This window comes from Stigmatopora nigra, chromosome 14 (assembly GCF_051989575.1).
Source record: "Stigmatopora nigra isolate UIUO_SnigA chromosome 14, RoL_Snig_1.1, whole genome shotgun sequence".
NCBI lineage: Eukaryota > Metazoa > Chordata > Actinopteri > Syngnathiformes > Syngnathidae > Stigmatopora > Stigmatopora nigra.
The window spans coordinates 11,552,499-11,578,451 of NC_135521.1; the positions used below are offsets into that span (position 1 = coordinate 11,552,499).

At 38.4% G+C, this 25,953-nt stretch overlaps 5 protein-coding genes across 9 annotated transcripts in view; 4 read left to right on the forward strand and 1 right to left on the reverse strand.

The window, feature by feature from the left end:
- LOC144207848 (connector enhancer of kinase suppressor of ras 2) overlaps positions 1–2,950 on the forward strand; it is a 36,008-nt gene extending 33,058 nt beyond the window's left edge. For all 5 annotated transcript variants that reach the window (XM_077733509.1, XM_077733506.1, XM_077733510.1 and 2 more), the window contains one exon: positions 297–2,950. In XM_077733509.1, the coding sequence (XP_077589635.1) occupies positions 297–509 (213 nt within the window). In that variant the 3' untranslated portion in view covers positions 510–2,950. The remainder of the gene's footprint in view (positions 1–296) is intronic.
- A 294-nt stretch (positions 2,951–3,244) lies between these two features.
- On the forward strand, positions 3,245–8,347 carry apool (apolipoprotein O-like). The gene is made up of 11 exons (XM_077733062.1): positions 3,245–3,387; positions 4,037–4,132; positions 4,205–4,330; positions 4,484–4,538; positions 4,781–4,879; positions 5,125–5,216; positions 5,305–5,409; positions 6,011–6,224; positions 6,331–6,606; positions 7,695–7,793; positions 7,965–8,347. Exons 1-11 carry the CDS (start codon positions 3,376–3,378, stop codon positions 8,048–8,050), a joined length of 1,260 nt encoding a protein of 419 aa, XP_077589188.1. The 5' UTR covers positions 3,245–3,375; the 3' UTR covers positions 8,051–8,347.
- Positions 8,348–14,643: 6,296 nt separating this feature from the next.
- agtr2 (angiotensin II receptor, type 2) lies at positions 14,644–16,903 on the forward strand. Its single transcript, XM_077733063.1, has 2 exons — positions 14,644–14,825; positions 15,272–16,903. Exon 2 carries the CDS (start codon positions 15,311–15,313, stop codon positions 16,547–16,549), a length of 1,239 nt encoding a protein of 412 aa, XP_077589189.1. The 5' UTR covers positions 14,644–14,825; positions 15,272–15,310; the 3' UTR covers positions 16,550–16,903.
- Positions 16,904–19,233: 2,330 nt separating this feature from the next.
- LOC144207785 (SH2 domain-containing protein 1A-like) lies at positions 19,234–21,886 on the forward strand. The gene is given in 4 exon segments (XM_077733422.1): positions 19,234–19,784; positions 20,356–20,418; positions 20,800–20,843; positions 21,783–21,886. Coding segments are annotated over 4 exon segments (309 nt in total). The 5' UTR covers positions 19,234–19,686.
- A 1,309-nt stretch (positions 21,887–23,195) lies between these two features.
- Positions 23,196–25,953, reverse strand: part of tenm1 (teneurin transmembrane protein 1) — a 114,377-nt gene continuing 111,619 nt past the window's right edge. The window contains exons 37-38 of the mRNA XM_077733065.1: positions 24,827–24,969; positions 23,196–24,747 (exon numbers count right to left, since the gene is read on the reverse strand). Of these exons, the coding sequence (XP_077589191.1) occupies positions 23,992–24,747; positions 24,827–24,969 (899 nt within the window). The 3' untranslated portion in view covers positions 23,196–23,991. The remainder of the gene's footprint in view (positions 24,748–24,826; positions 24,970–25,953) is intronic.

Genomic DNA, 25,953 nt, shown 5'->3' on the forward strand with positions numbered 1-25,953 from the left:
CAAAATCCTTATATTCTTATGAAAAATCACGGAAATAACATCTATATATGACAATTCTAGCTATAAAAACTTTCAAGACTGTCAATGCCAATCTCTGACAAAATGTTTAATGTTTACTAAGCTTACACTTGTACTCTTTTTGACATAGTTTAAATATGATGAACCTTGTTCTTGTCTTATTTAGGATAACAAAGAAAAAATCTTATATGTAAGAAAAACATTGAAAAACCAGGCCCACAATTGAAACAAAAACTCAAAGGAAAACCTGATTGCGATGGTAATGTCTCCTTCTCCAGGCCAAAGAGTCTGAGCTGGCGGTCATCTGCAACCTCCTAGAGGACCCTGGCCTTTGCTCCCAGACCTTCAGGGAATGGAAACAGTGGCATAGTGAGCTCTATTCTGACATCTGTCAGCTCAGCAGCCCCGGCACCAACGGCCAGGACGATCTCTCCCCTCTCAGCGCTCCCATCATGACCCACACACACTCCTTTATTGAAACCCATGTGTGAGAAATATGACAAACTCGGACACCCTACCGCTCTATCAAAACTCTCCCACAATACAAACAGCCAATCACATGTAGTAAAACATGTTCTAAGGTGTAAATATAGAAAGAACTATCTGATAATACGACTGTATGAACTTTTGATATTTCTGAGGACCTGGCAGGGAGCCTGTTGCATGCCCGAAGAGAAATCATTAATCTTATTTTGTCTGTGGAACTCCGCATAAAGTCCACATGCCTGTAAAGAAGGAAATGGGGGTATAATGGAGATGTTTGGACACATTACGTGTCCTTTGTATACCACTCCTTTTGTTTTTGCTATATTTCTGATTGATTTTAGGGGGAGGCGCATCTATGTAGCAGCAATACAGAGGAATTCTTTTCACCACAGCACTGTACTTTTGTACTGATAAACTTGCACCCAGAGTCAACACTCCTTCGCTTTCTCCCTCACTTTTTCTCTGTTAATTCTTCACTGCATATCATGCTGACAGCCCTGTTATTTTACAAGTTGATTTGACAGGGAAGTGTGGGAAAACTAAGCTCAGTGACTTTATTTAAAGACTGTGATAGGTTGACATTAAAATGGTTAACCTTTCTTTACCAATGAAAATAACTATTTTAGCCAACAACAGCATTATTCACTACATACTCTCAAACTGTGAAAGAGTTTATGTGCAAACTGCACCTATTTTTTTTTTTAATCTTTATCACTCCATCTCTGGTCTCTGTCATTTTAATGCTAACTTTTATTTTGCTTTTGTTTTAGTTTGTTATATTGTTGTAGTTTTAAAATCATGTGTATGTTTATACTACTGTGTATACTAATGTAAATGTTTGTGTTCCACAACCACTGTGAATTGCTTTTAGAAAGGAACACAGTATTTGTTACCCCGCATTTTTTTTTGTTTGTTTGAGTGTGATAGCAAGAGTGATTATAAAAAAAGTCAGTTATTAAAAAAGAAAAATGCACTTTCTATATATTTTTCAGCTCATTGACAACATCACAGGGTTTGTGTCATTGGGCTCTTTTACCTTTGCTATTCAAAATATCAGGTAAAGTCATCTCATTTTCCCCCAGATTTATGTACAGTGGACTAATGTATTTAAATATAGAAAAATATATAACTATTTATGTTTTGTGTCATGAATTATAATGTAAAAAAAGTATTTTATGCCAAGGTTTTGCATTGTACCCCTCTTTATTCTGTTGTATTTGATTGAACTCAGCAAATCTGTCACCAATCAAGTTTTGTTTTTGTTTTTTTTAATTGTTATTCATTAAGAGTTAGTTATTCATTGGCATTTTTTTATGTGCTGCATGACAACAAGGCTTGGACTGATTTGATTGGACAGGGTAAAACATTGTAGATCTTTTCTTTCTTTCTTTTCTTTTAATGCTCCTTGTTTTATTCCCAAATGATACACTTAAAAAGCATAACTTAAAATGATTTTAGACTTTTAATTATGTCCAGAAATGTGAAAAAAACTTGTTAGAACATGTAAACAACTGTAAAATAGGGAAGGATAGTTTATCAATCAGAATTTAACATGCCTCTTCCATCAGTAATTTGGTTTATGCACCACAAACTGAGCCCAAATTAGAAACATGCAGTCAAAATATAAAGAAAATATCATTTGTTTGCAATATCAGGCAGTAATTATACCGATCCAACATCAGGCCAAGGACAACAAGTGTAGCACCTACTGCATTAAACACGGTCTTTACATTTATTCTTCACCTTCTACTGTAAATCTTTAGTATAACTTCAGTTTGTATTATCATGTTACACGCCTGTCAAATATCAAACAGATAGCCTTTTGGTTTATTTTCTTTTTTGAATGATTTCTTTGAGAATATCACAAAGAAACTAAATGATGCAAGCACTTTCCCTGTGCCTCCCATCCCTCTCTTTGGCAACAGTAGGCTGACTATACTGGACTTCCTACATACACAGAGCTGTAGAAGAGTGGGAATGCAGTCTTGGTCTGCAGATGTCTATTTGGTTGTTATTATTTGGTGTGTTGCCTTTTTTTTTACCACCCTTCAAGCAACCTGTCTGTATACATACAAGGTTCATTTTGATTTGTGGCCACAGACTGTGTTGTCACCCCCACTTCATCTTTGTGTGTGTAGACCTGCAGAACCAACCCGAAAAGGGAGATTCCACTGTGTCTCTCTTCAGGGGTGTGCACCTCATGGAACATTGCACAGGTGTGTAAGATGTAAGTTGCACTGCGACATATAAAAGGAACATATTGCTCTTTTTCAATGATGATATTAGCTTACTGTAATTCTGTACAATGAACTGACAAAAGATGATATTAAAAAAAGACAACTACATTTATTCTTCCTAAAGTAGCCTTTTTTTGCTTTCATATATATGAATATATATTACAAAAAAAATTGTAAGTTGTTCAAATTTGACTCCAATAAACTGAATCCTCTGCACTACGAGCTTTGTTTTGTATGTGAGTGACTTGACCTTTTTTATTTGTTTGTTGTGCCTAATTTTCTAATTGTTGCCTAATTCTGGGTAATTATATGGCTCTCCAGCGGCTCTTAACCGTTCAATTAGAATCCAGATCCAAAATTAGTGTCATTACTTAAAAAAAACAACAACTAAAAAACAAACTTCATTTGTAATCCAATTCGGATGTTACCTGAAGCAGGTAAATACAAACGAATAAGCAAAGAAATTGGAACAGAATACAAGATATGTATGCATAAGTGCATTTTTTTCAATCATTCCTGAAGATGCAAGCGTCATGACACTAACTGCAATATTATTTTTGACTACTAGAGGGCAGTAACGGATCGTGAATTGGAGACTAGAATATCTACAGAAGAAGAGGAAGGAGACGCTGTCATGGCGGCCAAGGTGAATTGTTTTATTTTCTTCAAACTTTCCGTTAGATTTATGGTTGATCTCAATGAATATGTTTACGATCGGGTTATTCAGATATTTCCTATGTGTAACCCATGCTCATTAATCCAAAAAGATGCATTAGTCATTCTGTCTGGCCTAATAAAGCTCATGCTAACGATATCCAGCGTACTGTACATAATTATGTATACTGCTGACAAAACTTTAGCCCTCCTACCCATTAATCAAACGGTTTAATAATTCCGATCGAAGTTCCTAGCTGTGGCATTTTAACTATTTAAAAGATCTAAATGCCTGTACTGATTATTTTCCCTTCCATTTAATTGCACCTAGATAGATTCAATACAAGTCCTGCAACTGTCACCATTACCTGTGCAATGACTACAAGTTCTATAGATATATAAACTATAGTATATATGTATGAACTTTCTCCATCAAAGTATAATCAACCACATTTTCTGATCTTAAGTTTGCATGCAATTTGGACACTTCTAGTGACATTTATTTTGTTATGCATGTGTGTAGGAATCAATTATATTGATACAATAATTCAAATTCAGTATTTATAATCCTTTCATACATGAGTTCACTACTCTCTTACTACTGAAAGTCAGATGCTGAATTGCAATATTTATTTCCTTAGGTGGCTATGGTGGCCGTCCCAGCGGTGCTGGGAATAGCCTCCATCAGAGTGTACACCATTAGTGAAGTGCCTACTGAAGGTCTCACTCGAGAGAAGGTACCCTTTCCCCAATCCACTCCATCTCTTTTGAGGCTATTGAACCATAAAATAATGCCTTCTTGTCCCTAGATGAATGTCTACACCCCAGCGACAAAGTCTGCTCAGGCCGAGCTTATTTCTCATAAGCCAGGTCTGGTAGAGAGTTGCCTGAGTACTGCAAGAGAAGGCCTACTACCCGTTGTCCATGTTGTTAAGGTATGGATTCTTTTAGAATTTAAGTTTACTGGTAACATGACATTGTTTTATAAGGTTTGAGGTTTGCTCTAGTTAATATAGGGTGGAAGAAAGTACTTGGATTGCATTTTTAAAATCTTTTTAAAATATACTTCTGTCCCATTGTTCCCATAGGGTGCCTGCATCTCTGTAAAAAGACGAAGTGTAAATATATACCACGCTGGAGAGGGTGAGTTTACTGTAGGTACCTGAAACTTTCTGTGGTTATTGTGAACACAACACTTATTGCCATTATTTAATTAATCATATGCATGTTGATTAGTTATTTTTCTAGATAAAGTAAATCTAATAAAGAGATGAATGTAAAATGTACTGTATGGACTTCCATTCTTATTGAAAAGAGAATTACGCTATTCAGAAGAGTTATGAAGTACTCTCAACCTCATTTTATTTAATGTTTTTTTTTCTTAGATGTGTACTATTACCTGAAAGATCCACCCCCGGGTTTCCTACCCAGGTTTGGCACTATCACCATGGCTGGCCTAGTTGGCATGTTATTGGCACGCAAAGGTAACTTGATCACACACACACACTCATAGTTTCTGCAGTAAATGTGCATGGGAAGACATTTTGGAGGATTATTATTATTTGTATTTATAGTATACAAGCAGACTTTGGCGACAAAACCTCTCTACTTTTGAAGCAGACATTTGTCTAATTTATATAGTTTTTTATTTTGACGCATTTTGCACGTCTTCCATTATTAGCCCAATAAAGACGTGGTCACAAAAACCTAATTTGAACATGTGTTTTAGGTTCTCGTTTGAAGAGGATTGCAGTTCCAGTAGGTCTTATGACTGCTGGAGCATCAGTGTGTTACCCAGCCCAGGCTGTGGCTGTCTTTAAGGTGAGGACATTGTCAAACTAACACTGTGACCAACTATTGTTGTTGTAGTATTCATGCGGTAAGACACGGATATTTTCTTGTTACCAAGGTGACCGGTAAGAAGGTGTATGCTGCAGGCCGATGGAGCCGTGCTGCTGTGTCTTCTTTGCTCTCCAATAAGCCCACAGAGTCGGATGCTGTTCCACAGCCACAGGTTATTTAGGCTTTTGATCATTAAAACGGAGGCAATATGCTCATGGTTGTGAATGAATATACATCCGTGAACTCAACCAAGAGTATAAGGGAGCTTTATCTAGTGCCGCACGGCATGTTTTGGCGAATTTAAAAACATAGTACTAAGTATAATACAATTTTTAACCACTATTTTTTTAACAATGGTGTTGTAGATATGGAACAGGAGTAATTCCCTGTATTCTCAGTTTTATTCTAGTGTTATACCGAAGGGTATAATCTAAACTACTTTGAAATGCACAATGATGATCGCAGCTAAGTAGGGGTATTCATCTTTTCCCCCCCCCCCCATTTGCTCCAGAGTCCAATTCCACACAGTGTTCAGAATTTTTAATGAACAATTATTTGATTTTTTTTTTCCTTCCAATGCCTGTGAATCATCACAAATGCTACAAGCTTAATGCAACTAATACATCTAAAATATTAGCTCTGACATAATAAAAAAAAAAACGAAGAAAAAGGCTAAAAAAAATGCTTCTGACGTTGTGCAGATTGCATAAAAAAGAAAAACCTATTTTACATTTTACTCATTTTGATTGCTGTCCATCATGAATACTTGACAGGCTGTGCCATCTCCAGAGGCTGCTGTGGTTGACGAGCCTCGTCACGGCTCAGAACCGTGCTCGACGCAGCACGCCACCATCTCAGACACCGAGGCGGGTTCAGTGGAGTGTGTTCCAACCGCTGATAATCTCATCACTGCTGTCGCTGCGGAAGAGATGTCAGTCACACACACGGAGACCTCAACCCAGCAGGTCTCTGCAGAGATAAACTCAGGTATAAAAAAATACTCCGTCTTCCAGTTTCTATGTGTTTATTTCCTCATGTCAATCCCATCACATATGCACACTAATGTTTTAATGCTGTGCTTTGTCCACCACAGCTTCTACAGAATCACTTCAGTGTGGTCAAAATGAGGTGCCTCAAGTCTCAGAGGAAGCAGTAGAGGGCGCTCTTGCTCCATCTGAAGATACAGTGGAAACATCAGATGTTATTTCTCCGGCTCCAGATAGCTTCCCTGCTGAGTCCCTGCCTGCTGAGCCCACAGCAAGTTCAGAACCCCAGACCAAGGAGTGTGCTCAAGTTCAACCGTCTCCAGCTAAGATTCCTGCTTGCACAGAGGAGCCGCCTACGCCAAAAACCTCAAATGAACCAGCAGGTAGTACTAATATTCTTCATGTCAGCATGAATTACTCGCTTCACTTGATGCCCCTCGCATTTGATCTAAACACAAAATATTGATTAGAAAAGGGTAACAAGCCAACTTAAGCAATATTCCATAATCATTTATTGTAAACAAGAATAATGACAGTGTGGTAATGGGCCTGCCATTTTAGGCTATTTTGTGCTTAAGACAATACATTTTTAATTTAAAAAAAAAATTAGGCAGTTAGATGGCATATACAGTAAATCAGTATTCACATAGGTTTTCATACAGATACCCAAAATGTGTGGGTTTTAACACAATGGGGAAAGATGGCTTGACAGGATTTATTTTTTTCATCAAACCATTAATTCCTCTTACATCCACCAACTCGATCCACGGGAGCAGCTGTAGGCCGTCAATTGTGACGTCTGATTCACAAAGCATTCATGCTTCACATTGTGGAAGTGATTGTTCACTTTGGGACATCTCAAATAAGACTTCTGGTCCAAGGATTTTGTTTGTGCCTTTTTTAATGGCTTTTTCTAATCTTTTTTCTTTCTTCAATTCATTGCAAATGACTCATTTACATACATTTGTATGAATCCTATCTTTCGCTTCACTTCAGTCACATTTATTCTTGTAAGAGATGTTCATTTTCCTCCAGCTGATTTAATCCTAAAGCAATACAATGAACTCTCACTAATTACTGCATACTACTTTTCAGACAATTTGACTTGAGTCAAAATGAATGACTCTCAACTTCAGGTAAAAGGACAAAACTAGTTTTAATTCACTTTTTTTAACTAACCAATCACGTCCGAGCTCTTGCTTTAGCTTTTTGTGAAAAAGACCAGTTTGTGTTAGTTGTGGAAATTATTTAACCTGCCACTAGAGGACAGTGTCTTCTGCCTTCGCGAGGTAAATAAAATAATACGTAGTCCAAATTACATTAATAGACACCATAGAAACACTCCTTACATCGTCTTGGAACCTATTAATCACTGTAAATGGAAATACTTGTTTTACTTGTTACCCTGTAGTTAGAGAAATATACAGTACAGATAACCATTGACCACACTCTTATGTATTCTCTCTACCAGTGCCAGTTGTGGAGTCCAGAGAACCAGTGACGTCTGCTTTGGTTGAAGATGAGTTAAAGACACACACACCTGAAGACCAGCCAACCAAAGACAGCAAAGGTACTTTGTAGGTACTTAATAGGTAGATTTGGTATAACTTGATTGAGAGGTTGCAGTTTCCAACAAAAGAATAGCCTTGTGGAAAAAAATATTACTTTCAGTTACTTAAGTTGTTGCTATTACCAAATAAAAATAATAATCTGTTGTTGGATTTCTCTTGTTGGTCACCAGGAGGATCTGGGTTGACATTAGATTCTGCACTCTTGGACTTTGGCCAGTCTAATCCTGAGGATGAAGACCTGTACAGCACTCGCTGATAAGTTCAACTACCACATTGGCACATGCTCACATCGCAGGATTGAAGGTGTATTTTAAAAAGGCTTAATTCTTGACATTATATTTTTAGACCCAGCACAAAATGGCTTGAAGTTGGTAAAGAAAAACACAGGAGTGCAGATGTCTGTCCTGGTTTCTAATGTAGTGATTCACATTCGAAACAAGGTATGCCAAATCATGAAAGTATGGAGATGTAAAGTTGCGCAATTTAATTACCACCAGAAAATTCTTCACTTATTGTTTGAAGAAGTCAAATAAATCTATTTTTCATGAATTTATATTTGATTGCTTTGTCTGCCTAAATAACTGTTACATTAGCATACATTCTCCATTTTACCTGAAAAGTGAGAAATTGCATGACGTAGTGATGTAGAAATTCTTTCGCCTAACTGCCATGTTTGCAGGTGTGGTTTGAATCCTGTTTAAGACTCATTCTCAAATGATGACTAAAGAAAGTGTATCTACTTGGTGGCGCAGAGGTTTGTTCACCGGACTCCCGTCCGGGAGACCTGGGTTCAATTCCCGGCCCGGACACATTTTCACTTAGTTATTTCTGTGGACTTCTTCTCAAGACACTCAAATGATTACAAAGAGAAGTGTAGTCACTTGGTTGGCGCAGAGGTTAGTTCACTGGACTCCCGTCTGGGAGACCTGGGTTCGATTCCCGCTGTCGTCATTTGGTTGATCACCAAAACCATGTAGGTGAGTAAATGGAACAAGAAAAAAAAAAAGAAAAAACTTTTTAATTTATATTAAACACTTAGTCATACTTTTCAGTAAAAGGTTATATTCCGAACTGCCTTCGGCAGTTCGGAAGAATGTTGGAGGGACCTGTCTGTGCACAAGGCGTTCTCGGGTCGGCCTTCGGCCGACCCTCGACCGCTTGCTTGGTCAGTCAACCGCCGACACCGGGAAGCGAACTTACGTTCTCTCCGTGCAAAGGCGAGTGTGCAACCCACTACACCAACTCGTGCCCCACTTATACAAGGGTGTTGAAACGTTTTATCCAAGGAAATGGGGTGAAACACTTAGTCATTTTTTGGACAAAATGCTTCATCCACCACTGAACACTTATTCAGTTAAACACTTAGCCATTAGAACTTATTCTTTTAACTGAACAATTGTGGGAAAATCTTTGCCTGCACTGGGAATTGAACCCAGGACCACAGATGTGGGAGACTGATGACTTATCCACTGGGCCACCACCCGGTGAGAGAAAGAAGTAGTACTTGTACTTTTATCCTTTTCATTTACCTGAATAATATTGGGAAAATCTTTGCCTGCACTGGGAATTGATCCCAGGACCATAGATGTGGGAGACTGATGACTTATCCACTGGGCCACCACCCGGTGAGAGAAAGAAGTAGTACTTGTACTTTTATCCTTTTCATTTACCTGAATAATATTGGGAAAATCTTTGCCTACACTGGGAATTGAACCCAGGACCACAGATGTGGGAGACTGATGACTTATCCACTGGGCCACCACCCGCTGAGAGAAAGATGTAGTACTTGTACTTTTATCCTTTTCATTTACCTGAATAATATTGGGAAAATCTTTGCATGCACTGGGATTTGAACCCAGGACCACATAGGTGGTAGACGGATGACTTATCCACTGGGCCACCACCATATGTGAGAAAGAAGTAGTAGTTGTACTTTTATTCCATTTACCTGAATAATATTGGGAAAATCTTTGCATGCACTGGGATTTGAACCCAGGACCACATAGGTGGTAGACGGATGACTTATCCACTGGGCCACCAGTCTGTAAAAATAGCTTGTAGTACTTATACTCTGATCTCTTTAATTTACCCGGATAATAGTGGAAAAACTCTGCATGCACTAGGATTTGAACCCAGGACCATACAGGTGGTAGACTGATGACTTAACCACTGGGCCACCACCCTGTGAGAGGAGGTATCAATACTTGTACTCTCATCTCTTTCATTTACCTGAATTGTGGTTATGACTTTAACACTGAATAATAATTCTTCCCTCATCCTCAACTAATTCTAGTGCAAATAATGTCACATCATGCATTTAAGCACCAAGCTGATGGAACTAATATAAGCCCCATCAATCAGATCTCAGTGACTGCAACAGTGAAAATCATCTTTCATTTTTCTTGATATCAATCTCCTGTGATTCTACCTTGGAAAAAAAAATCTGATAAAAACACTTAGTGTTATTTTCAAATCACGTGTCTTTTCATTGAGTTTGCTTCATTAATAATTTACTTTTTTTTAATTGCTGCCAAAACTTTCATCAGATACTTGAACTTTAGTTGGAGTATGATGCTTCCACCTTTGCATCACTTTGTATGAATAAAACATAAGAATAAAAATAATGCAAAATTGCTCCTGACATTTTACTACAGCCTAAACTAATTCAGACTCATACAATATGTTAATAATTTCTTAAAACTTAGGCATTGTCTTGAATGTGTATATCAATTTGACTTAACATGACTTTATACAGCATTTAGATCCCAAGATGCCCCACTTTTGCGGTCTTTTAGTGTTTCTTAAACCAAAATGGAATGTTGGTAGTATTTCATGCCCAAGAACCAAAAAAAATGGGCTTCTTCTCATCTACACTTTAGCAAACCTTGTTGGTGCTACATGTGCAATCAGTTAACAGCATTTTTAGGGCTCCTCTGAGGAATTGAACATCCTAAAATCAGTTGGAGGTTAACCAGCGTAGTGACCTGTTGGTCACGCATGTCCTTGTTGGTGTGTGAGAGGGAACAAATGGGAGAACAAGATGTCGAAAGAAAAGCTCTGGTGATCTTTTTTTTTTTTCTTCCTGTATGGTTACACAACCATCTGGGAACCAAATAGCCCATGGCATCTTTTTGTGCTACTGGCTTCCACTGAGGGAGTAACTTAGTCATTTTCATTTATTCTTAAATCAACTGCCAGATGTCACAATGAACATGAACACGTTTATCCACCAGCCGCGTGTGTAAAGTGAAACGACATGTCACATAATGTATGGACCATTACTCCAATAAGTGACTTACTCAACATTTTTCTAGTTAAGAATACATGGATAATTAATTTTCTGGATTTGGCTACTTAACATTTGCACTTGAAGGTAACACAACCTTGAGAGCCATTTTCCAAAGTTAAAATACAAATTTTAACTTGTATTTTAAATTTCACCACAAAAACTACTTTTCACATTCTTATACATTTGCTAATAAATGAAAATATGCATTCCAGAAGAGACTTATGCAAAGAAAATGAAGATTAGTAGATGTAGTATCTAGTTTCCATATTTTAGTTCACAGGTTAGCAGAGAGCCAGATCCACCCATCAAAAGAGCCACACGTGGCTCCCAAGCCATATGTTCTCTACCCCTGACATAAAACAACAGGGTTGTGAAAAACTTTGTTGTGTTGTTTGTAAGAGAAATTCAAAATAAAATGTTGGGCTTCTTACAAATTGGAACACTGGCTGAAATTATACGTCTCTACATGTATTCACCATGACCAGACCAAAAAAAAAGGGATGTTTTCTAGCCAATCTTTAGGGACTGTGCTTGTACTGTACCCTAGATGCACCCCCCAAGCCTCCATGCATGGCTAAAAAATAGTAGTAGTCATAATGTTCCGAGAACTTCATGTTCTACTGGACTGTGATGTTGTACGCTATGCTCTCAGATTTTTTTCTTGCGTACAGAGGAAGTGGATTTTACAATGTTGACATCTCACCTCTCACCCACAAAGCCACATTTTCCACCGGGGGGACAGTGTGAAGGGTCTAGTTTGTGGTCGCAGTCTTCCCAGGGTCTGACCAGCTAGGAAAGACCTCTTCTATAAAATAAACATTTCGTAAACTCATCAGCAAAACAAATTTGAGTGTAGAAAATATAAGCAGGGTTGGAAAACATCATCAATGGATGTGTCTTTATTAGTATGCATGGTTTATCTGTTTCTCCCTGAAGAGATGTAAAAGGGGACTTGAATACAAATAAAAGAAAATTGGCTCATTTTCGTGAATAGCACAAGAGATTAGAAATGTTGAATTGCAGCAAGACTCCACAGCAATGACCTTTAATGAGTGCAAAGAGTGGAACGTGGGATGAGCTGCAAAATGATAAATGAAATGGGGACAAAAAAAATGCCTGTTTGATAAATGTTCATTAAGAGTTTAAGTTTGAGTTCACTACTCTCTGCTCTATTGCTCTCCTTATCTGCAGCCTGTAAAATAGTTGCTTCAACTACACTACACAGTCACACGCTTGGAGCCCAAGCAGAGTAAACCCAATTATACTATCTGTTTACAGGAGTAAACTGAAATGAGTGAAAGTCTCTACATACTAGTGCACTGCTTTGAAAAGATCAATTGTCTACGGATAGGAGAAAGTCAGTCCCTGCAAATATTGACAAAGGTCAAAAAAGCACGTTGAGTTAAAAAACAAGTATGCAGAAGGACAAATGAGCACATCATTGCAAAATTTAGCGCAATATTATACACCGTTCAGGCAATTTCTGGCAACTTAAGGGATAAAATCATAATAGAAGCTGTATCAAATAGTATGCTGTTCCAAAAGGCAGAAATATTCAGTTTTGATTGATGCCGTCAGTGAAGTATGACTGACTACAACAATATTTTTGTTATTCTACTTGTAGATAAGTGCAGTTTTGACTGGCTATCACAACCCCTGGTTGTTTAAAATATCGTATATTAGTACTGGTTAGGAAATGGGCACAAATAATGTTGAAACTATAACAAATAATATCCCAAACACACACAATAGCCTATTTTTAAGGTTTTCATTCCAGTTTTAGTGTGCATAAAACAGAAAAAAAACTGGTAGACATTCATTTTCCAAACTGCTTATCCGCACAAGGCTGCTGTAAAGGACTACTTTGCAACATACTTTATTTTAGATTGAACACACATCAAGCCAAACACGATCCTTTTATATGTTAAATGTTATTTGTTTTCTAAGTCTATCTTTGAGAGGATGGCCTGCACCACTATGGGAACAATTATCGCTAAATTCAGGAGCAATATTTATGTAAGAATGGTGTTTAAAAATGGTGCTATGATCAGGATAATTAGCAGAGATCATGTGAACATAGACCATGAGTAGGCTCCAACATATGTATATTACATAAGAAAAATTAAATGAGTACGGGTTTCAAATTGGACCTTTGCACACATACAAACATATTTTTTTGCACAGTAAGTTAACACGAATTAAAATGCTTTTGCCAGCACATCTGTGCAAAAAACAGAATCAAAACAATAACATTTTTTAGGCTGACAGTCAACTTCTAGATGGAGAAATCTCATTTTAACCATTGAAAAGTGTTTTCGAACCGTTACTTCCAATAAATGTCATTTATATCTATCAAAATACAAGGTTAACATGATGAATAATTGAAGCACAAATGTAAAAATTGCTCTTTTCAATGTGCCTGACTGACTTTAACAGACTAAATTGTCATGCTAGGCACATCTCCACAGGATTTGTAACCAGTGGTCATACCATCTAAGTTATATGAGCATTTTGAAAAAGCAACATTCTGTTAAGAGCCCACCAAGCCTTCATCTGTTCTCCTCTAGAGTCAGCTTTCTCGCAGCTATTTGGACACGTCACAATCTGATAGATAGTCAATGGAGCAGAGTGCACACACATCTGAGCAGGCATGTAAACAGAGGCATGCATGGCAGTGTTAGATTAAGTGTATCAGGTTGAGCAGGTACTGTATTGAAGCAGACATGCAGTATGCTCACACCATTGATCATAGAAGCAGTGATGTAATCAGTCATAGGGCTTTACGTGCATCCCTCATTAACTTGCACCCTAGGCTTTAATGAAAAAGCACTGGAGAGAATCCCGTCTTTCTCCCTCTTCCATCCCCATATTCACTCCTGGTAATGTATGTCCGTCCCCGTTCCTCGTTTTTTTTTTCTCCCTCCCACGCTTCCCTCAAATGCCCCAGCGGCTGGTTTGACTTCCGCTGAGACAAAGTAAATATTTCCCATGGCTTATCTGACCACTGGCAGAGGAAGACAGTGCAGGGATAATTAACAAGTAGCCTCCATTTCTCAAATCACAGGTCCTAGTTGGGTTTAAAGCCATTTGGCTACCTTAAAACCCCCAGCAGGGCTTTATTAGAGAAAACAAGTGAAATTGGGTTGCTTCCTTCTTTTTTTTTTTTCCATTAAAACGTGCAATGCTTGTTGTATAACACAGAAACACGCAATGGAACTATGAGAATGTGTGATTTATTAAAGCTTGGAACTTTACTGCATTATGACTAACTAAAAAATAAAAAAAAACTGTAATAATAAACACAACATCACTGCAATAAACAATAAATTCAGTGAAATTGTGCAAAAATGCCATGTTTACTTTATTATCTCATTCATGGTCAATTCTGGAAAAACTAAACAAAAAATAAAAACAGATGGTTTGGTAGGGCGGATTAAATGAAAATAATTTTTTAGTACATGCTGGCCTATGTCCAGGTACAGTCCCAACCCCTCTGATGATGAAAATGTGACGTATGTGCACCTTCCCCTGTTGTGCAATCATCAAGGGGGTTATACGACCCCCCCTATAGCCTCATCTGGTTTCTCAGAGGCACCAGGCCGTGTCCAGCTCTTAAACGCTCTGAGGCATGATACGGCCCGTAACTTTTAAATGAGAAGGGGCCAAGGAATAGACATGGACTTTCGTCAAATGAGGTACTAAAGGCAACTCGAATATTGGACTTCACATATAATCTCTTGAGGTAAAAAATATCTTTTTTTTTTAAGTTTATGAAATGAATTTTTATATGTCATAGCATGAAAACTAGTTTGCTGATGTAATCCTTCCTGTTCACATGCCTGACAGCCTTCTTTGAAATGGATTATTTTTTTGAGATGAATAATATATTTTCTGTCACCACTAAACCAGCTGCTTCCGCCAATGTCAAATTAAACTTGACATACTGTTTGTATTTGCTATGAATGTTTCAAACCTTACTTTTAGGTATTAATATGGAATACATGTTTGGAGACAAATCCGATAAGTAGCGGAGATATTTTCATTTGGGATTCATTAAAATGCCACTGTAAAAAATGTTTTTTTTACCACGATATATTCTTGACACAAATGCTAAACAAATGGGGAAAAACATTTTTTTTCCATCTATAGAAGGTACCTAACTTTTTTTAATTTTTCACTTCTTTATAGAAAACCTTGGAACATATAAAAGACAAGTGGATTTTCGTGATGGCCGCCCCAAATGACAGCACAACCTTGAACTCTACCTTCATTCCACATACAAGCGAAAACATTGCAAACCAGACTTGCACAGATTGGCCTCATATCCCTATGATCACAATCATCCCCTCTATCTACACCATCATTTGCATTCTGGGTATCATTGGCAACACTCTAGCAGTTTGTGTATTGGCTCACACCAGTACCTCGAGAAGAACTGTCGCCAACATGTTCATGCTTAACCTTTGCGTATCAGACCTTCTTTTCCTACTATCTCTTCCACTTTGGGCTGTGTATTATTCAAGAGGCTACAACTGGCCATTTGGACAAATAACATGCAAAATCTCTGGAAGTCTCCATAATCTCAACCTATATGCATCAATATTCTTTATCACATGCATGAGTGTGGACCGCTACCTCGCTTTGGTCCACCCACTACGCTCCCAGAGCCTTCGAGACCCGAAACGTGCCAAACTCATCTGCATCCTGGTGTGGATCCTAGCATGTGCGTGTACTGCGCCAACTATAGCTCTAAGGGACACTCACTACATCAAGGAGTATGATGTGGAAGCCTGTGCGATTATTTATCCGGATCACACCTGGTATCTGAGCCTAGCCTGGATGAAAGTACTTCTGGGATTTTTACTGCCAATGATCATCATCTCTTGTTGCTACTGCGCAATTGGCTGCCACCTCTTGGCTGGTTTTGGAGACATAGCCCTGCGGAAGCCATCTCGTTTTGGCAGTACATTTAAATCCTCGAGCTCACAGGAAAGTAGCAGTAGAACAGAAAGACCCCCAACCCCATGTGTGAACCCAAGCTCAAGTGGAAGCAGACCCAAGGAGGGAAGAGGGTTGGAAAGGGTGTTATGGACTGTAGCTGCTGTTGTTTTGGCTTTCTTCCTTTGCTGGTTCCCATTCCATTGTGTGACATTTATAGATATATTGCAGAGTGATGGCTGGTTGGATGGCTGCTGGGCAAATTGGACTATCAACAACCTCACTCCCCTAACCCTCTGCTTGGGCTTCTCCAACTCTGCTATTAACCCAGTGCTATACTGTTTCATGGGGAATCATTTCCGGGGTCGACTAGGTGCCCTGAGCAAGGGACTGTGTGCACGTTTGAAGGCGCCTGATGAGGATAACAGTCAGAAGAGGGGTTCATTCAGTACAAGGCTCAGCTCTTTTTCCAGAAAGCTCAGTGACCTGAAAGATTTGGCAATTGTTGAAGCCGCTGCCCAAACCTAAGGAACTGACGGGGGTATTTAAGGAAGAATAATGAGGGGGAAATAATGTAAGCGGAAGATTGAAAATGCTTATTAATAGCTAATTAAAGTATGAAGATTAAAATCTGTTCATGCAAAGGAGCAGGGAAATAAAGTTTGCTGTTTTTTCTATGAGATATATAAATGAAGGTATGAGTTATTACTCTTGCATATGATTCAATATTATATTTTTCCATATCTGACCTGGACTGAATACGATATGGTTGCAAAGTTTGAGCTGAAAAACAAGTTGTTGTACACTAATTTTTCTGCATATCCTTGAAAAGAAGTAAAATATATATAAAACACAACTAGTATAAAGTGACAATAATCATCACTGGTTTTGGATCAGTTCATTTGCAGACAAACTATAATTCCAACCTAATTGCCACCAATTGACAAACTGCCATGCTACTAAACTTTAACAACGTTACTCAGCCGACAAATGCTGTGGATGAAATACAATGTCTGTCCGTACATCAATCAATCTAGCATGTTTTTTTAAGACTGCTTTGCTTTTTAAACATGGACTGTCTGTTATTTATCAAAAACTTGGAGTTCCTCAAAAAATATACCTGAGCCTATGTGGGTTTCTTCTGGGTACTCCAATTTCCTCCCATATTCCAAAAACATGCATGGGAGGCTGATTAGACCCACCAAATTGCCCCTAGATATGGATGTGTGTGTATCATTCTCTGCCTCAGCTGGGATTGGCTCCAGCACCCCCTGGCAACCCTAATGAGGATAAAGCAGTTCAGAAAACGAGATGAGATGAAATGTATACTCTTAAAAAAATGCTTGTTAATGTGTGTTATATATATATATATATATTCTCACGACTCTACAGATTCTTCAACCACTAGGCGGCGCTAGCGTCCCACAGATAGTAAATGCATTGACAGACAGGTGAGACTGCTGGCTCCACACACATCAAACCCAGAAGCCCCACGCTCATGATCTTTGCAAGCTGAGGGAAAAGGGGGCTATGACACAGACTGATGACTCGGAAGCAACACTTGTAAATTATACCAAATCCAGATCAAAAGATTCTCCAAACTTGCAAAGCTATCTTCTTCTGTAGGAGCAATCCAGTGATTTGAACAAAGGACAGAAACCATACATGATTGTGGTGCCTCATCACCTCTAATCATACACATATCAATGTGACAAGACAGATGCCTTTGCAGCCACTTAAAGAAAATATGCACAAAAAAATGCCATATTTGAATCAGCAGCTCCTGTTTCTAGCAATATTTGACACAACTGCAACACGGCACGTAACATGACAGATTGCAAGTAGGGTTTGGATCAGCTCTGCGGTATGTTGAGACACACAGCTTCATTAGCCGCTTCCTTACTGTTCGGTATGTCAAGTCTATGCGTCTTTGACATACAATCAATAGAAGACACTGGTGAACGAGACATGAGAAAATACGGGTTGAAGTTAAAGGCTCTTTTTTTGTTTTCTGCCTGCAAATTTGAAAAAAAAAAACCACCTTAATTAAGTGTCTTTTCAATTAAGCATGTCAAAACTGTACAATGTAATACTGAGTTTGTTTTGATTGTGTGGCTGATGAGTTTTTTTTGTTCTGATTATAATGATTTATAGAGATTTTCTGCAAATATATTGCAAATGTAATGCAATTCTTGAATATTCTCATAATTTCTGTACTTTATTTAGTAGATTAAGCCAAAGTCATCAATGCTGGGATCAATTAATGCTTCTGGCATTATCTTTTTTCTCTTCATAAACAAGACAGTAAGTACCATTTTTTTTCCATCACCACCAAGCAACTAAATGAACATCCTCCTCATTTTCACAAGTAAAACTAGTAATCTAAATGTTATGAAAAACTATTAAAAATGAGTTAACGACAGCTCAAATTAATAGCGTAATGATATCAGCCAAGGCGGTATGATGAAATAATCATCCGCCTCATAGTTCTGAGATGGAGGGTTCAATCCGTTGGGGGTTCCAACCTTTCGCTGTCGAGTTTGCATGTTCTCAAAATTCATGCGTGGGTTTTCTCTAGGTAATCTGGTTTCCTCTCACATCCCAGAAAGCATGCATAGTAATCTGGTTGAACATTTTAAATTGTCACTAAGTATTAGAGTGAGTATGAATAGTCGTTTCTCTCACCGTGTTTTAGACAACCAATTCATTCTACTGCCCATTGATCTCTGGAGCTCCAGCCCTCCTGGCTCTCTGGATTGTTGGTTTGCTTGGGCTCCAGCACCCCTTCTGAGGATAAGTAGAACGTGGTTGAATGAGTAAGCAGACAATTTTCTTCTTTTTCTATTATTTTAGCTGGTTATATACAATTTGGGAATGCTCATTTAAAAATTACTACGAATATTCCTATATTAGTGGTGCAGGAATGTATTTTTTCTACCTAATATTAGGTTATGTTTTTATTTTATACAATTTATTTTTATATTTGGTTTCCATAGTGTCATATTGTCTTCATCTCTAGTCTGCAGTTGGCTAAAATATGGCATAAGTATTATTTTGTTACATATTGGTACTTTTGGGATAGTATATATATATAAATAGCCAAATATTTGTGTCCTGTTTCTCTTAAAATATGACTTTGCATTGCATAGTGAAAAAAATCTTGTTTTGCAGAAAAAGAACTAATTCAAGAAAAACCGGCTTAATCAGTACAATATTAGAATTAGCAGAAAAAAACTGCATTGTTACTGTTGTTGCTGGGTTTGTTTGATTTAACTGATGGACATTTCAAACAATTCATTTTAAGTGCTGCAGAAATTGCTCAAATTATGAAAATGTCGACGCTTTGGCATATTTGTAAACATTCAAAGGAAAATTAGCTACAGTAGACAAAATGTGTAGTTATTTCAAATGACAAACAGTCAGCGTGTGATAAGAAGAATTCATGATTTGGAAAGCTTGATACACACCAAAACAGACATTTGTAAGAGTCAGACTGAACAAGATAAAACGAAACTCTGCCTCATTGCTTTTCAGTCTGTGTCATATACAACCTAACAACCAAAAATCTTTCAGTGAGAGCTCTGCATTTGAGTAAGAGCGGTTTATTTTCAGTGGTGGAGAACAACAACAAAGCGGTTGTGGCATACAAACCTTTAAAGGGTAAGATGGAGAAATTGTCTGTTTACCATGGAACAATTGGTATGAAGGAGGGAGAGAAAGAGAGGCGCAAAACAACAATTTTTACTTTCTACCAAGAGCACTAATCCCATCAAAAGCACAATATATTAATTTGTGTGTAAGTACTTTCATGCCAATTGGAAAAAAAAGCAAAACAGACTAATTTAAAGTCACCAATTTACTGGTGATAAAATATTTGCCAATAATACAAAGTCTGCCATGACTCAAGGGGTTTTAATAGAATTAATGTGAGGTTATGCACAGATTTCACGGGGATGGATTTCACTTTAGGAAAAATAAAAATACAAGTATGTTGATGTTTTTTTGGACAATTTTGTTGCTAAAACAATTTAGAGAGCCATTCTTTTTAACAAAACTGTCTATCTAAAAAAAATGCCTGTTTTCCTTTATTTTTTAATTACAGTAGTCGTCTAATGCAGTGGTCTCCAACCACTGGTCTGTGGACCGGTCTGCGGGCCACCTGGTGGCGGTCCATCAGCGTAATAAATATTAATGTTTTCTATCTTGCTCTATTACTTGAAAACTTGTTATAATAATGATCATTGCTATTAAATAATTGCTATTATGCTTGGGACTAGGTTTTTTTGCAGATATAGACTTCATTAATGCACCTATCCCCACAATTTTATCTTAAGTAGTCCCCCTTCCCATTATCCGGTCCGCGGGAAAATCGAAAGAGCTTTAACCGGTCCAAACCGGTGAGAAAAATGTTGAGGACCGCTGATCTAATGCACAGCACCTGGCAAATGAAATGGTAAATATTTATTGAATTGCCCTTTGACTACTATCAGTAGTAAACCTCCTGTTAAAATGTTTTAAAATAAGGGTGAATACAAGGTCATAAAAAAGTCTCGGGAACAGATTGTCTTAAAATATGCATGTTCTTTTTTTTTTTTATCAAGTTGAGATTTCTTAGCAAAGGAAGCACAGTAAAATTGCTGCATTCCTTCACCTTTATGGAATAGATTTAAATGTCAGACATTGTAACACTTCGGGATTGAAAATGTAGGATTGGACCTGACAGAATTGGTGATGAGGTCTCTATGATTGAGGCTGCAAACAGCATTCTGTGCACATAGTGACATCCTAATACTGTGTTTGCTGCGCCAACAGTATGGAAGACGTATGTCACATAGTCACGTCAAAACTCAAATGCCATCATGTTGCACATTGACACGATCAATCAAACAATATTGACGAGGACAAACATGGGACAGTGTTGCAAGCTCAATAATCATTTACATTATTCATAAACCAATATCACTTCTATGAAATATTGTACAAGATAATATTTTCCGCCAGAGAAAATTATATTTATAGGAAGCAATCACTTTAAGTGATTATGTAATGTACTATTTCAGTATGAGTGATAGAAAGGAATATAGTGTAATAATGGCTGAAGAAAACCTCTCATTTGAAAAAGCAATGCTATTTTTAACGTTAAATCTAGTGGCCTTCTATTTTGCCAGGTGGAGAAATTGACTTCCTACAAAAATTTTGTTGTTTTGAAGGCACACATGTTTGTGTTGTATCTGTTTTAATTGGCCACAATGGAAGCTCCTGAGATAATGGCACACATTTCAAACATGCACCCGCAATCAACATGAATAATTGTTTTTGTTGACAAACAACGTGCAAAAACGCCTACGGGGAGTGAAGAACTCAGTCTGCATATTCCTAATTTAGTCTCCAATACCCCAGTGTTTTATTTTCCCATCTGCTATCACCACATATTCTCTGTTCTATTAATTTTTGGTCTTTAATGAGAGCACTGCCAAATTGATTGCATCATATAAAGATATAAATAAATAAATAAATATTATATACATATACATATATACACATACACTCATAAATATATATAAAAAGGATCTTATTTTGTGTTGCAAAAGCCTGTTTGTATCCTATTTGATGTATTTTGTAGAGCACAGCTTCCTCATTTCAAACCCGTGTCTCATCTTCTTTCCAACCCTTGAGTTTGATGTCAAGATGAAGTCTATGAATTGTTCTATACCTCCTGTTTTACCTTACTTTACTTTTTTCTCCCCGTGTTAACCCTCAGAGCATTTCCGTAAAATCACCAACCTGATAGAAGCTTTCAAGCAGCCTGGACAAGGAATGGCCATCCCTCTGCTTTACCCAGTCGCTGCCGAGTGACGGGCGTAATCTCCCACTGTGGCGCAGACACCCAGTAATAGCCTGTCACCAAAGTGCAGCAGCTCGAGTGTGTATTCTCCTTTAGCATTTGGGTGCTGCTCAGGAGGGAAAAAAAATGGAAAAAAGAAAGTGTGATAAGTAATCTGTTAGGTACAGAAACAAAATGTAACATACATATTTATATAGTTATGTCCTGTTGTTCCAATTATATATATGTCTAACTCCTAATTTACTGGAAAGTGTGATTTAAAACATGTACCTGCTGAAACATATCCATTAATTCATACATAAATTAACAAAAATTATATATCTATAAATGTATTGTGAGTGTAATAGAAAATATATATTTTTTTCTTTTTACATTAGCTCCCATTTGCTGTCCGACACAAATACAGTACATTGCATTCAACAAAATAAAATTTGACATACTTGGAGTGCTGATATCGATGGAGAGACTGCTGACTGCTTAGGTAGGATTTGTGAGGTTGATGCAGTGCTGTCATTTTTCTGATTGACATTACTGGCTACTCTGGAGGAAAAAAAATATGAACACAAGAGAGAAAGAATGCTTGAGCATCCATTCAGCCCGGACAGTGGTCTCCTAGCAACCGGACTTTCTTTTCAACACCGAGATATGGCTGAACAGTATCTAACGAAGCATATGGTTTTCGGAACGGAATTGCAAAATCCTCGTTGGGAAACGTATATCACCTGCTTGCAGTCACAACATATGCGACGTGGGGCTCAGTCATCCGAAGCCCACCAGAGAAACACAAACAATTAATGATGGGCAGATGGCGGAGTGATGCAGGAAAAGGGGAAGCATGCGGCTGGGGGAGGCAGATGGAAGAGGAGGTGGTTTAGTGAAAGCTCGCTTACATTTTTTTTACACGAACTTTTTTTTGGGGTGGAAAGAAAAGCTTGGAAGTGGTTCACATGTACCCTGATTGGCATGTCCTAATGAGACGAGGCAAGCTGTAGAGTACACTGTAGCCAATTCTGAGGTCCTGCCCCTTCTTGCACTGGCCACCCACTCACTGAGCCTCAGCTGTCACACATTTCTTCCTCTTGCCCACAGTGTCTTTTGCTATCCCCTTTCTTTCTTTGTATGTGACAGATGCAGGTTCCTCATGCAAGGCAGTTTGAACCACAATGATAGGCGATAACGACCGCACAGATTTGAGAGCGACTATCTCCCAGAGATGAGAACAAAGAGCAAACAACAAATGTGCAAGTAGGGCAAGCGAGGACTCAGAATCTGAATTCCACAGCCAAAAAAAAAACAAGCCAGAATGCCATCACAGGGAGAACACACTGATTATTCACACATAATAACTTTAATCAGTATTGTAACTCCATAAAGTTATTTTTTTTCAGCATAATATTTACTCTAGCCATGTATAATTCTTTGCAAAAATGTAACTGCTCTTTCTATCGATTAACAATACTGACACGTACTTATGAACAACAGAAGTTCCAGTTGAGTCTGTCTTTTTTTTCTCATCAGTGTGAAAGCACTGGCTATTTACATTCTTGATTTGGAGCATAGACACTCATACAAACTACTGTTGGAGCCCCGAAAAAGTTCACTTCTCCTTTTAGGGAAGTGTCCAAGTCAACAAGGCCTCACTCTCTCTCACACATGATGTAAACGGGAGTATATCCAGAGCAATTGGCAATTTCAGAGACCTTGATTTGATTTCATAAAGGAGATAATTCACTAGCAAGCATAGAAATCTTCCGCTTGGGTGAATTGGAACAAAATCCAAAGTGAAGAAGAGGTTTTTTAGGACAGCAGAAGAGGAGTCGATCCACTCCCGGTCTATCAGGGATACAAAAAGCAAAGCCACAACCAAACCACACTTGCTTGTGCCACTGTTAGAAACCAGACAATAATCATAATAATAATAATAATCATCATAATCATAATAATAAAATACCATCATTCTGTCACAGTTAAAGGCATTTTGGAAATCTTTTTTTTCCCCTAATCTCTCCTGTTCTTGTTTTTTTGATGATGTCCTCTTCTTTTCATACAGTATAGAAAGGGTAGAACAAACTGGAGTAGAGTAGAAACAGGCAGTCTTTGGTGGGGTGGGAGAGCTTCTCGAGTGTTACCTGCCTCCCACTTCACTCTGAGTCATGAAATGGATGTTGTAGGGACAGTCAGAAAGCTCTGACTGTTGCTCTATAGGCAGGGAGTAGTAGCCGTCATAACCGTCCACGCGTCCTGCAGATAGCAGCTGGTTCTTTTCCGTATCGCTCCATGTTCGGCTTCCCGCATCACCCAACTCTATCCTCTTCTTCTCGTGGTCCCACGCTCGTTCCACTGCCCTCCTCCTAGCCTCATCCCTCACCCTGACTCTCTCCTCTTCGTCATTGCCTCCGTAACGGATACACAAGCATAGCGCCCCCTGCTGGAGAGTGATGTCAGCAAACCGACGAGTCCTGCCATTGACTGTAGCGCTCATTTGCGATACGCTCACGTTGACTCCGCTCTCTAACACGCGACCTCCGACCCCTAAGCTCAGAGCTAGGTCTTCCTCGATAGGCCGGGATTGGAGGAAGTGGTGGGTGTCGCAACCGTGGACGGTGAAGCTTAGACCGCTTAAGTGGACGGCGCCGTTTAGAATGGCGGCCACTCGGCGGCTGTCTTCGCTGGCTACGCCGATGACTTCGGCGCTCACGCGGCTGTGGGAAAGGGCGAAGCGGATGCTGGGGCCCAGGAGAAAAGGGCGTGATGCAAAGGGAGGAGGCCGGGTTGGTCGATGACGGGTTGAGCCTACGGGTGCTGAGACTAGAGGTAAACGCTCCAAAGAGATGAAACGTCTCAGTTGCCGACGTAGCTCACACTGGATACCTAAAACCACCTGAAATGACAATATTCTTATATAGTAATCAATGTCCATCAGGTTACGTTAATGCAAATGCATTATAAGCTGTGAGCACCTTGCTGGAGTCCCAGTCTTGTGTCTTGGTTTGGGTCTTTCTCAATTCATACGTTTGTTCCATGTGGCTGATCTCAGGCTTTGGGAAACCTGGAACAACATTATGAAGCTGGAAGCCAAATAGCTGCAGCCAGCTGCCAATGTCTGCACACAAATACAGAATTGGATTACACAAAATCAAACAGAAAGGACAAATGGAGGTGTATTTTATATTTGGGCTATTTTTATACAATTCCACTGATAACAAACTACTACTACTAGTGTACAGACCCTCATTTAAGTAATTAATACTAATATTAATTCAGGATTTGTTACTATTAGTTGATTATCAAGCCACATTGCGCATGTTGAAACCTTCTGAATCTATCATATTAATTCACCACTCTAAAGAAAAAAATAACACCATCTTCATAATTAATAAAAATAAACTAAGCCATGGAAACAACTTCCATATCAAATCATAATATGCTCAGTTGTGTCTCCATGACGAACACAATTATACTTTAATAAACAATAATGATGCAGGAGAGCATAATGATTAAAATGAAGGCATAACCCGGCAAACATAGTACATTTACTCAGATATTATTTCCTCCACTTTTCTAAATTTCTATTTGACACCTTGGGGAAACTGTGCTCTTGGCAGACAAAAGGGGAAAAAGAAGAATGGCTCGTGTTTTGAAAAGAAAAACACACCAAAAAACAAGATGATCAGAGCCTGTCCTGTTTCTTTCTGGCGTGTTCTTCAGTCTATTGCATTTTCTCTGTCTGACGCATTGCTTCACCTCTGTCATCTCATTCTCAGCGACAGATGTTTTCTACATGTGGTGCGTAGATGTGTGTATTTGTGGATGTCACAGCGAGTGTGAGAAAAAGAGTGGGTCAGTGTAATATCTCGCCCTATTTCTGCTATAGTTGTTAGGTGGCACTTCTGAAATCACTGGTAGTATGGATGCAGTAATGTATGGCACAGTATATATATCAGAAAACATGTTTCAAATTCAGATTTTTCTCCAAAGGCTATAAATATATAACTCAGATTCTACTGTACAATAGAGTCGTAGTAGTTTCCACTCATTTATCGCACCATGTTTTGTCTAAAAGTACAGATTACTTATATTATCTACT

Excerpts from the sequence above, each read along its gene's own strand:
- apool (XM_077733062.1), top strand. Across the intron at positions 4,880-5,124 it reads CATGTTATTGGCACGCAAAG|GTTCTCGTTTGAAGAGGATT; the intron begins GTAACTTGATCA and ends CATGTGTTTTAG. Across the intron at positions 6,607-7,694 it reads AACCTCAAATGAACCAGCAG|TGCCAGTTGTGGAGTCCAGA; the intron begins GTAGTACTAATA and ends TCTCTCTACCAG.
- agtr2 (XM_077733063.1), top strand. The coding sequence starts at position 15,311 with ATGGCCGCCCCAAATGACAGCACAACCTTGAACTCTACCTTCATTCCA.